The sequence below is a fragment of the Lissotriton helveticus genome, chromosome 4_1, assembly GCF_964261635.1.
Source record: "Lissotriton helveticus chromosome 4_1, aLisHel1.1, whole genome shotgun sequence".
Lineage (NCBI taxonomy): Eukaryota > Metazoa > Chordata > Amphibia > Caudata > Salamandridae > Lissotriton > Lissotriton helveticus.
Window position 1 is genome coordinate 29,865,530 of NC_136063.1, and position 13,103 is coordinate 29,878,632.

General features: G+C 45.4%; 1 protein-coding gene across 1 annotated transcript in view; it reads left to right on the forward strand.

Annotated features, from left to right (window-relative positions):
• Positions 1-13,103, forward strand: part of LOC144828298 (verrucotoxin subunit beta-like) — a 315,538-nt gene that overhangs the window by 249,505 nt on the left and 52,930 nt on the right. The window contains exon 3 of the mRNA XM_078686381.1: positions 615-2,615. Coding sequence (XP_078542507.1) covers positions 615-2,615 — 2,001 coding nt within the window. The remainder of the gene's footprint in view (positions 1-614; positions 2,616-13,103) is intronic.

Sequence of the window (13,103 nt, forward strand, 5' to 3'; positions counted from 1 at the left end):
GAAAATTCAAACTTTGTCGAACTAAGCTAAAGCTTTCGTTTCCATACCAAAACATTTATAGTTTATCACAGTTAGCTTTCTCTTTATTTTGTATCATGGTTCATATTTGCTTATGATAAAAAGCCCCTTTACTGAAGTCTGATATTGGTGGTTTGCAAGAAAAATAAATAAACACTATCCAGGAATGTTGTAGCCTTGTTTTATAACATGTTATAAGAGTGTCTTACTTATACCGCACTTTAGAGCTCTGCATGGCAGGTGGGTCTAAAGCAGGAGGTAGTTTGGGTTGAGCATATGAATGCAGGGGAAGCTTCCTACACTGTGGCATCTTGTAGAGATTTTAGAGTGTTAAAGGAGGAGTACTTTGTGTCTTTGAGCACCTGTGAGAGGTCACTTCTGAGATTTTGGTAGTGGAAAATGTTGAATATGCAGCTTCAGTTCCAGACAAGGGTCCTGGAGAGGTTGCTTCTATGGTTAGGGTCTCTAATTAGTAGTGAAATATCTGTCATAAATACCTGTACAGAACAGGGTTTTCAGCATAAAAGTGTGAAATCTGTTGCAAAACCATAGTACTATTGCAGTCTCAATTAAATGACATGTTCTTGTTATTTCAGGTGTTACTTTATGGGATCTGAAGACCATAGAGAAAGATGTGCGTGTCACGAAACAAGTAAAAGCAGATTATAAAATCATTGCCGAAGAAAGCATTGAGGACAAAGCCTCTGCCCTCAATATCTCTGCCTCCCTGAAAGCAAGTTTCCTAGGGAGGATGGTTGAGTTGGGAGGCGCAGCAAACTATTTAACGAAGACAAAGACTTCCAAGAAACAGGCCAGAGTGACCCTACAATATTCAACCACAACCAGGTTTGAACAACTGACCATGACACATTTAGGACGAGGCAATATCACTTATCCAGACATTTTTGACAACAAAATGGCAACCCATGTGGTCACTGCGGTGCTGTATGGGGCACAGGCATTTTTTGTGTTCGATAGAAAAGTGTCCTCATCTGAGGAAATGAAGGATGCACAAGGAGAATTAAAGGGTGCCGTTGAGAAAATACCTGAGTGTACACTCGAAGGAAAAGGAAGCGTTACCAAATCGCAGGATGACAGGAGTAAATTTGAAAAGTTCAGCTGCACATTTTATGGGGATTTAGCTTTAAAAAACAACCCTTCCACTTACGAGGAGGCCATTAATAGCTATAAAAGCTTCCCATCACTCCTAGGTGAAAATGGTGAGCTGGCAGTACCCATAAAGGTGTGGCTGTATCCACTGAGCGAGCTGGATTCCAAAGCATCTCAGCTGGTGCGGAGCATCAGTTCTCAGCTGATTGAAGATGCTCAAGCTGCCATGGAGGAGCTACTTGATATTAAAATGGAGTGCCAAGACATGCTTGCCGCTGTACATTTCCCTGACATCAAGAGTAGAGTCCAAACATTCAAGAAGCTGTGCAAACAGTATAGAAGGGCCTTCCAAGCAGACCTTGCTAGAATCCTACCCGCTGTTCGAAGAGGCGAAGAAGAGGAAAGTGCACTGGTGGATATTTTAACTGCCAAAGAAAAATCCCCTTTTAGTACCACACAACTTTCAGAATTTATAAAATCAAAACAGAATGAGGTAAACTTCGTCAGTGGATTCATGAATTTGTTGACAGAGTCAAATGCAGTGAAAATTGTACCTTCTCAGTTGGAAATGAATCAAGTATTACGTGACCTCAGAGCGGAGATTGTGATCTCACTAATGTTCACTTCACTAGGAGAAGAGGAACCTTTTTTATCAGAATTAAGTTCCTGGCTAACAAAGAAACAGTTAAAGGAACCCACCCACCCAACCTCTGGAGAGTGGCTTAATGATGCCGATGTAAACCAAAGATCTAAAGTCTCTGTGAACGAGTTCCTGGAGTTTACAAGGGTCAATGCCTCAGACGAGAAGATCCAGTTTGTTGTGTCCTCGGTTCGCGATCCCAGTAATCCAGGAGTTTCGATTTACTTCTATGAACACTGGGTTCTAAAAGACAAAGCCTTCCACCCCCCACGCCCTGACACCCCTAAGATAAGTCAAATATCTCATGACCGTGTGCTGGTTACCTGTGCACCGCTGCCTGGTGGGACTGACCCAGTGCTGAACTATCGGGTGGAGTACAGGACCAAGACTGAATATGACTGGAGCTGCGTGGAAGGAGAGGACACCAGTGGCACGTTCACAGTGATGGGTCTGCGTCCTAACTGCCGGTACCTGTTCAGACAATTAGCGGTATCTGCTCGATGGGTCACCTTACCAAGTCAACCCCCCCACATGATCAAGACCCTTCCATGCAGCCCACCTGAGAAGGTGACAGGCCGGAAGGATGGACCAGGAGGCATCACCCTCACCTGGAGGGAGCCAGACACCATTGGGGATGATGCCAGAATAAGTGCCTACAAGGTGGAATTCACAGAGGAGTCTACAGATACAAAGACATGGAAGGAGCAACTTACTGCACAGAAGGTTGAAACCTGCACTATTGAGGGAGTGAACCCCAAATCATCCTACAGATTCCGAGTGTCCGCAATCTGTGGCAACGATGGATGCAGCGCCACGAGTAAGGAGTACGTCTTGAAAAGAGATGAGGGTAAGTAATGATTTACCTGGCCGTCAACTAGATAGCAAGGATCATGTACTATTTGGCTGGCATTTGTACAAAGAGTAAAAAAGCTTCACCATTTACCCAGTCGCATGAGTAGATGGCAGTAATTACAGACATATTGGTAGTAGTGGTTAATGATTGCACATCTTAGAACTATTTATGTGGAAACTATTTCATAACAAATCATCAAAGAACGGTTCTTAGGTTTGTGCTACCTTGGTGCCCAGCACCTCTACCCTCTAATAGAATTGCACTCCAATACATGGGTACAGATCAAGCTTAGCAGCGGTTTTTATCTGTCGAGGCGCATTCAAACAACCAAAGGCCTCAAAAAGGGGTGCGTTCTCGCACCCTTTCTCTTTAACCTTTACACAGCGGATCTGACAACAGCACTTACTGCTTGCAATGCGCACACTCCCCGAATAGGAGGATAAACGACTTCCAGTATGTCTTATGCAGACAGTGTCGTTCTAACCAGTCATACTCAAGTTGGTCTACAACGGCACCTCAACACACGTTATAGGTATGCCGATGAGAATTATCTGGAAGTCAATATCAAAAAAAGTAAGACACTGGCAATAAATGGGAAGTGGTCTCACTCCTGGTCACTAGGTAAAATTTTACTTACCAACTGTGAGGTGTATAAATACCTAGGTGTTATGATCGACAAGGGGGGTCATTTCACGAATCAGCTCAAAGCACTTAAAAGGAAGGGAATGGCGGTTGCGATCATGTTAACACAACTTAAAACAAAACTGACAGGTCCAACATTCACTCCACTTCTCCACGTTGCAGAAGCAAAAATTCCATCATCAATTACATATGGCAGTGAGGTTTTGAGAGGCAGGGATGCTCGATTACTGGACACTCTTTTGGCAAAAGCCTAGAGAATAATGTTAAACTTACCGCCTTATGCGTCGCCAGCACAGATTCATCTTGAGCTTGGTCTAACGAAGCAACTCCTCGCAAGGCGAGGCTCGTATATCAAGTGCTGCCACAAAATTAAGAACTCCGCCTCAAACGCATTGAATCACCAGCTCTGGTAGGAACTGTGCAGTACACCTACCTCGCCGGCCAAAGCTTACTTGGAGGAATCGCTCGTCATAACGGGATTGACCAACCTATGGGAAATCCCAACAAGGCATTTGTATTTTAAACGCATCACTAATAAGGTTTTCAAGAAACTGTCCTTTATAGAAGACAAAGCAGCATTTGCACACAGGAGCCACGCATGATTGAATCTATCTAATTATAAATCATTTGGATCACAGGCATAGTATGAATTAGGGTATTCAAGAAGTCTAAAGAAGCCTTTTTAAAGCATAGGCTAGGAATCCTGCCAGCCTTACCACATCTTCCACCATGGCTAAGAAAGAACTACGGGAACTCATGCCGGCTATGTGGGGCTGGAAAGGAGGACATTGAACACATAATATGCTCCTGTGTTAAGCGTAATAAGGAAGGGGTTGACCTGCTAAAAACTCACTTTAAAGAACGAGGCATACGCACACGGAGACAAGCAGGAAACGCATGCTTCAACCCACTGGATCCACAAATGAATGGGAAGCTTGTCAAGTTCTTAGTTCTAGTAGCATCCAAGCAAAAGATGCTTGTCACTACAACTAGCGTATAATTCCTCACAGGCCTCCAGCAAAAAGACTCTGAACACTTTGTACTTTTAAATTACGCACGTGTGCACTAATACTTAAAAAACTTTTTCAACAGCGCATTGATTGAAAAGTCCTTTTATCAAAACGTTTTACCTGAATGTATTTTGTAATGGTTTTAATTAATCAAAAACAATAAATTTGTACTTACTTACTCCCAGGGGTGCCAACACATACTGGTTATAGAAACCACCATGTAAACAATATAAACAAAGATATCAGAACACTCTGTAAAAGTCCAAAAAAGTCAATCCATTAAATAGGAATTCTGTAGATCAGGGGTCTCCAACCTTTTCTGTAGTAAGAGCTAATTCTGCTCAAGGAAAGTCCTGCCGAGCTACAAGCATAGTTTATCACAGTGTAATGTTAATACATATCAGCATTTTACAATGTCCACCCTAAGCACAATTATCAGTAGTAACCACCCAAAAATTTCAGGTGAAGTTATCAGCAGAATGCTAGGAAAACGTTTATCAATATTAAATGCTTGTAATCAAGTAAAATTCAAATCATCACATGCTGTGTGCCACAAAGGGTATTACAACAGCAGTAAGTCTCCCCAACTCAAATTGAATTATCATGCTAACAACTTTAAATGTGTTTTAGAATTGCAATATTTTGTCATCATTACCATATTAGTTTTTATATCAAAATCCCTTTCTACTTTGAGCAATCAAACTCAATTTTCCAGAAGAAAAACCTTTTCTGAAAAAGCATAATTTTTGCCTTGAAAAATCAAATCAGTTTTCATCGTTAGATAATACACAGTCCCTAAACATCAGCTTTTAGTTTTGATTGAATACCGCCATGTAAAAATGCCTCTCGTGGACAAATTGTGCTTCAAAAACCCAGGTATTGGAATCATAGGCCGTGCTTCCTCACCATAACACTAAGAATGCCTCTGTTATGCCAATAATGCCTACTGTTAAACCAGGGCTACTACTGTGCCACAGCTGGATGCCCAACATATATCAGTTATGGCCATTATTATGGGAGAAGATGCTGCCACTCTGTCAGGAATGACTAAAAGCAGATCAGTCATGCTCTTAATATGTCCGTGATGGCAGCAGGTATGTAATTACTAGACTTGTATGCCCAAAATAGTCAAGGACGAAAATAATATGGCTATGGCACAATTATACCATGAATGGGCACATGTGCGTCAGAGATAATACTCTTATGATGGAGACCAGCATACATATTTGGCAGACCTTGACGCTAGGAGTAGCTTTAAGGAATCAACACTGTTTATTTGGGAAGGACACTATGTCACACACCTACACAAAAATGAATGTGATGCTTTTCATTTTCTCTGCCCTGGATGCATACTATCTTCTCCTCAGCTCTTTGATTGAACATGCTCCCAACTAACACATTTTCACTCTAGTTCTGGCAGTCACACCCTTTGATGAGTAAGCCCTAGTTACTGGTGCTACTATTCTTTGATGTCACACACAGTGCGACTGATCGAGCAGGGGGGAAAGCATGTCCAACCTCCTTCTTAGGCAGATTTAAAGTGGATAAAGATGGCTCATGTGGCAGACCCATAGGCCAACGCTGCAGCTTCCACAAGCTTCAATGCTCTCTCCATACTCAGCAAGACCGTCAAAGGAACCCACTCCCGAATCCAGGAAGACCGTCACCCATGCACTCATGACCAGCAGGCTGGACTAGGGGAACGCCCTCAATGTCGGAATCAACAAATCTCTACTCCACAAACTCCAGACCATCCAGAACGCCGCAGCCTCGTCCTCAGCATCCCACGACAAGACCACATTAACCAGCCTATACGAGCACTCCACTGGCTCCACGTTGAAAAAAGAGTGACCTTCAAGCTGTTCACACACACCTATAAAGCCCTCCACAACACTGGATCCCAATACCTCAACGAAAGAATCTCCTTCTACATCCCCAAAAGAAACCTCCCCTCCGCTGACCAGGCCTTGGCCAAAATCCCCTGCATTCACAGAACTAGAACAGGAGGCACACCCTTCTCCTACATCATGGCCTGGAATGAACTCCCCCCTCAGCATCAGATGAAGCCCCACACTGAAAGCATTCAGGAAGACCCTCAAGACCTGGCTTTTTGAATGACCTGAGGTGCCCAAATCCCCCCACACACTCCCCCAGCGCCTTGAGACCCTCACAGGTGAGTAGTGCGCTTGATAAATCCCTGATTTATTGATTGATAGGCCACCACAGTGTGTGTTTGAGTGTTATCAACAGGCCCTGCCATTGGTGTGGCTGTCTGTAACTCTTAAGGGTAGTGAAATGAGCAGTGCTGCTTTCTTTAATATACACAGAATCTCTGAGATTGGCTTGGTTTGGCTTCACCTCTGAGAGCTTCTTTGAGGGTGCTGGTGAGCTACCAGTAGATCCCGAGCTACTGGTTGGAGACCCCTGCTGTAGATGTATAAATCTGTAGTTTATTTCAGAAAATAATCAAGAATCTGTGATCAGCTGTACATGGGTATTGAAAGATAACAGACAGCAGCTGACATGTTTCATCACAGATGTGACTTATGTATAAATATAAATCAATTACATATGACTCAAAAGAATTCAAAAGTACGTAACAGAAAAACAATCAAAAAAATGTATTTTGTATTATGGTTAAGTGCTTAGAAAAGAAAAATCTCCAGCACCTGTGTTCAAAACAAAAATGAAAAAATGTGGATTCAAAGTGCCAGAAGACCAGGCAAGAAAGAACTTCTGGTGGAGCCAAAGATGGTTATTTTTTATTGATTATTTTTTTTTTTAATTTTAGTGTGCAATTTACAAAAGAAAACCTACAAAATGTAAGACTTTCCATCCCCCCACCCTACCCCTCAACAGAATTCCAAATCTAATAGGTTGATGCCAGGAAGGGCAGAAGAAAGAATTAATAATCCAATTTCACCGGGCAACAGCCAGCAATTCCATGAAGAATTATTTAGAAAAACAGCTCCTAATTTAAATACATTTTAGTCCATCCAAGGTATACATTTCAATGTGTAAAATCATATGTTCTCCTTTCAGTAATGCTTAGGTAATGTGAGCAATGCTAAAAGTGTAAAGAGTGTAAACAACACATATTAGTATATGGGCAGAGCTTGCAGAATAAAATTGAGTGCAATAAGTGACAAGGCTGTGCAATTTGATCCCCCCTTTAGGGCTCAATACACAATGCTGATTAGGGATTGTCCTGGGAGAGCCATTTAAACAGGGGTTCCCAAATAACAATTCCCCTTTTTTTAGCCTGTACCCACTTTTTAGCTACCCTTCTCTAAATTCCCGATTGACAGTAGCCGGGCCAGCCAATGCGAGTATTATGGAGGAGTTGGTCCAATCCAGACAGATGTTATACAAATCCTATAAACAGCCATGTCTACAAAAATAAGAGCACCACCTTCCCTTCTACTAATCGAGTCATGTATCCCCAGCAGGATGGTCGTCGAAGTAAGCACAACATCTTGTGATAGTACTTTCCCTAGAAAGTCTTGGATTTGGATATTCAAGGGCCCCAATTCTGTACACGAGGCAAACATATGTACGGAGTCTGCACTGAATTCAGAGAATCGGGGACAGTACGTGCCTTTGCCGGTACCCCACTTGGCAAATCTGCTAGACGTATAATATAAGAAAAAGCAAGTTTTATAAAATTGTGCTTTTAAGTTGGCCGATAGGAGGTCGCTCTGTGCGTATTGAAAGGCTATGTAAAAGGTATTATCAGAAATTTCTGCTGCCATTTGTTAGATATTGAGCCCATATCGTCAGGTATGAGTCTATTTAACAAGGCATAGATGGATCTTAGTCAAGGAACAATGGGAGCAATCAGTCTCTCTACGAGTTTGAGTTTGGCAAAGCCAGATGTGCCCCCCGGCCTTCCCTGATAGAAAGTCCCTGATTGCATAATACTTATAAGCCTCGTTCTGGCTCAGATTAAATCCAGTCTGAAGTTCTACAAAAGTCAGAACCTCATTGGGCGAGTGCAGGGCCCCTAGTGTTTTAATCCCTGAGCTAAACCATTTTTGGAAATATGAAATGTCAAAAAAGTCAGGTAAGTTGGAGTTGTTATTGGCGGGGGTATAATGATTTAGTCTACCCAACCCGAGAAGTTTACGCGTGGCCGTAAATACCTTCTTAGTCTCAATAAGAGTCTTGAATTGTACCCTCTTAAAGTACCCAAACTTTAGTTGGTGCCAAAGACAGCCTTTAGCCTTGGGACCCAACAATATTTCAAATAGTGACGGGAGCCCTGTGATGGAGGTAGGAAATTGGTCCTGGAGCAAGATGGCGCATTCTTGTAAAACTGTAGCCCAATAATATAAATGCAGGTTTGGGAGGGCCCATCCACCTCTCTCAAGGGGAAGAGATGGATATTTGAATGATCTTCTAGGTTGAGGATAAGCCCAAATAAATTGGGAGAACAAACAATCACATTTCTGTAAAGCTTGATTAGTAAGCTCTAGAGGAATAGCTGTAAGGTAGTATAACATTTTAGGGAAGAACATCATTTTAATAACAATACAGAGGTCCACAATAGTCAAATATAAATTGTTGAGCGGATTCAAAGCCTTGTTTGTATCCGCAGCAAGGGGCTCCAAGTTCTCGCTCACAATTAAATCGGTGTCTGCCAGCATGTTTACACCTAGGTATTTTGCCTTTTTTTACCATTCTGTGATCAGCCCAATTGATCTGCCTATTCATGACCATCTGAGTTTTTCCATTATTTAGCGCATACCCCGACATCTTCCCGAATTCTTGTGACTCATATTCTGTGGTTTTATAGCCTTCTCCGGGCCAGGCGTGACGAAAGCTAGGTCGTCTGCATAGGCCATAATTTTGGTATGCAATCCATGTCTGAATTGCTAATGAGCTTTCTGATGAAGGCATCTATGTATATAGCAAAGAGCCGCAAGGAACAGGGACAACTGTCGGATTCCACGCGTGATTTCAAATTGCTCCATTAATTGCCCATTTATTAGTACCCTAGCAGCGGGGTTGAGGTATAAACCTTTAATGGCTTGAATGGCATTAGGTCCAAAATTCATCCTTTTCATGCCGCACCACAGAAACGACCAGGAGACCCGATCAAATGCTTTTTCAGTATCAAGAAGTATTAGCGCCATCGGGTTTCATGAAATCTGTACTGTGTCGAACAGGGTGATGGTTCTCTGAATATGATCGGTAGTACCCCGATCCGAAATAAACCCATGTTAACATATGGAGACCAGATGCTCGATTCTGGTACATAATCGGGAGGCGAAGATTTTGGCATAGATTTTAGAATCTCCATTAATGAGTGTAATGGGGCGATACAAGCCCATTTCTAAAAAGGATTTATCTTTTTTAAGGAATATGATTACCTTGGCTGTAGCCCAGAAGGCAGGAGGTGTAGCCCCGTTAAAGATCTGACCCACCAAAGCCATACAAATTTCGCTAATCAGAGTGGAGAAAACTTTATAGAAATCTACTGGAATGCTGACAGTACCCGCCGCCTTACGGTCTGGTAAATTTGCCAGAGCACTGGCTATTTCATCCCAGTTGGGGTGGGACCAATAACTACCTATGATCCTCAGTGTCAAGATGTGACAGTGACACCTAGTCTAGATATTTATATATCTCCTCCTGTCTATTAACTTGAGTCATTGCCTTCTTTGGTGTATAACCGTGAATAAAAATTGCGAAAGGCCGCCCTGTTATGTTATGTTATGTTATGTTACATTGATTTTATAAGGCGCACAGCTACCTAAAAAGGGTTTCCCAGCGCCAGCCTGAAGGAGCAAGAGAATCAGAAATTATTGGTTGAACAGCTAAGTTTTTAAACATTTACAGAGATTCACATATATTGTTTAATTTTGGAGCAATATGGGGAGAGAGTTCCATAAGGCTGGACCGAGACAGGCAAATGAATGACCACCCATCCGTGAGAGTTTAACCCTGGGAACCTAGAATTTCCCCTGAGTAGTGGAACGTAACAGACGTGGAGGTCGGTAAGGATGGACGACACCCTCAGCATCGCCGAACACCTGCACTTCCAGATCCACACCGACCCCAACACAACCCTCAGAGGAACCCTCATCTACAGACCCCCTGGACCCAGACCACAGTTCAGCGACTCCATCGCCGACCTCATCAGCATCCACACCCTCGCCTCCACAGACTACATCCTCCTGGGGGACCTGAACTTCCACCTCGAGAACAATGACGACGTCAACTCAGCCACCCTGATCGACAACCTCGCCAACCTTGGACTCAGACAGCTTGTGACAACACCCACCCACGCTGCCGGTCACACACTTGACCCCATCTTCTCTGCAAGCCCCCACGTCTCCTTCAACCACACCACCGAACCCCACTGGACCGACCACTACTACGTCCATTTCACCTTCAGGAAGGCCACCACACACCACTGCACCCAACAGATGCCTCGTCACTGCTGGGGCAAAGTCACCGAAGAGCAGCTAGTCACCACCCTCTCCCAGAGCCCACCAGCAGACCCCATCGAACCCAACACCACCGCCCTCAACTTCCGACAGTGGATCGACGACTGCGCCAACACTCTCGCTCCGCTCAAGACATCCTCCAACAGCCACACCAGCAAGAAAGCCACCTGGTTCACTGAAGACCTCCAGACCTCCAAGCGTACATGCCGGAAATTGGAGAACTGGCTCCGCGAACGATCACCAGACAAATACACAGCCCTCAAGAACGCCACCCGCAGACACCATCAACTCATCAGAACCGCCAATAGGACCGCTTTCAAGGACCACCTGGATAACAACACACACAACAGCAAAGAGCTCTTCAGCATCGTGAAGGAACTCTCAAATCCCAGCTCCAACACCAACGACATCCCCCTTCACAGCACCTGAGCGACTCACTTGCCACCTACTTCCACCGCAGGATCGCCGAAATCCACAACAGCTTCAACGCCACGACTTCGACATCAACGACGATGACACCATAAAGATCATGAACTCCGTCCATTCCGTATCCCCGTCTGACCCATGCCCACACCACGTCTTCAACAAAGCCAGCACAATCATTGCTCCCCATCTCTGGAAAGCTATTTCCAGAGAACATTTCCTTCAAGACAGCCACCTTCCCGGAGAGCTGAAAGCACGCCGAGATCAACTCCTTACTCAAGAAGCCCAAGGCAGACCCCAAGGACCTGAAGAACTTCCGTCCCATCTCCCTGCTCGCGTTCCCGGCGAAGGTCACCGAGAAAATCGTCAACAAACAACTGACCCGCTACCTCGAGGACAACAACATCCTGGACCCATCCCAGTCCGGTTTCTGCAGCAACCACAGCACCAAAACCGCCGTCATCGCCGCCACCGACCACATCAGGACCTTGCTCGACAACGGGAAAACAGCAGCCCTCATCCTCCTGGACCTTATAGCTGCCTTTCATACGGTCTGCCACCGCACACTATGAACACGCCTACACAGCGCTGGGATCCAAGAGAAGGCCCTGGACTGGACCACATCCTTCCTCTCTGGCAGAACTCAGTGCGACCGCCTCCCACCCTTGCGCTCCACCGCGATCATCTGCGGCGTACCCTAGGGCTCTTCCCTAAGCCCAACGCTGTTCAACATCTACATGGCACCCCTCGCCCACGTCACCAGACAGCACAACCTCAACATCATCTCCTAAGCTGACAACACCCAGCTGATCATCTCCCTCACCAAAGACCCTCACACCGCCAAAACCAACCTCCACGAAGGAATGAAGGCCGTTGCCGAATGGATGAAGAACAGCCGACTGAAGCTGAACTCGGAAAAGACGGAGGTCCTCATCCTCGGCTCCACCCCTTCAGCCTGGGATGACTCATGGTTGCTAACATCACTGGGAACGCCCCGACACCTACCGACCACGCACGCAACCTGGGGGTCATCCTCGACTCCACCCTCTCCATGTCTAAACAGGTCAACGCCGTCCCCTTTTCCTGCTCAACACCCACCGAATGCTCAGCAAGATCTTCAAGTGGATCCCCACCGAAATGAGAAGAACAGTCACCCAGGCCCTCGTCACCAGCAGGCTGGACTACGGAAACGCCCTCTACGCAGGAACGTCAACCAAGCTCCTGAGACAGCTGCAACACATCCAGAATGCCTTGGCGTGACTGATCCTCGACATCCCCCGCCGCAGCCACACCACACCCCACCTGAGACCTACACTGGCTCCCCATCAACAAGAGGATAACCTTCAAGCTCCTCATCCACGCACACAAGGCCCTCCACAACGCCGGCCCAGCACACCTCAACAGACGACTCGGCTTCTACACCCCTACACGCAAACTCCGCTCTGCCGGCCTGGCCCTCGCCACAGTCCCCCGCATCCGAGGAACGACCGCCGGTGGCAGATCCTTCTGCCACCTCGCCGCCAAGACCTGGAACACCCTCCCCACCAACCTACGGCAGACCCAAGATCTACTGGCCTTCAGAAGACATCTCAAGACCTGGCTCTTCAAACAGTAGCAGCACCCCCCCACCAGCGCCTCGAGACCCTTATGGGTATGTAGCGCACTGAACAAATTTCCTGATTGATTGATTGATTGATATTGAGGGGCGGTGCCAGAATTGATCTTAAACATGTAGCTCAAGGCTTTAAATTTTACGCGGTTTACGACCTTGAGCCAATGAAGATCTTGCAAAGAGCCAGCAATTTTAGGGATCTGACAAAGTAGTCTGGCAGCAGAATTCTGCACCACCTGTAGTCTCCGTATCACTTCCTTATTTGCCCCCAAGTAGAGGATGTTACCGTAGTCCAGTCTTGAAGTCACAAGCGCCTGTACTACGGACCTTTGAGTGGAGCAGG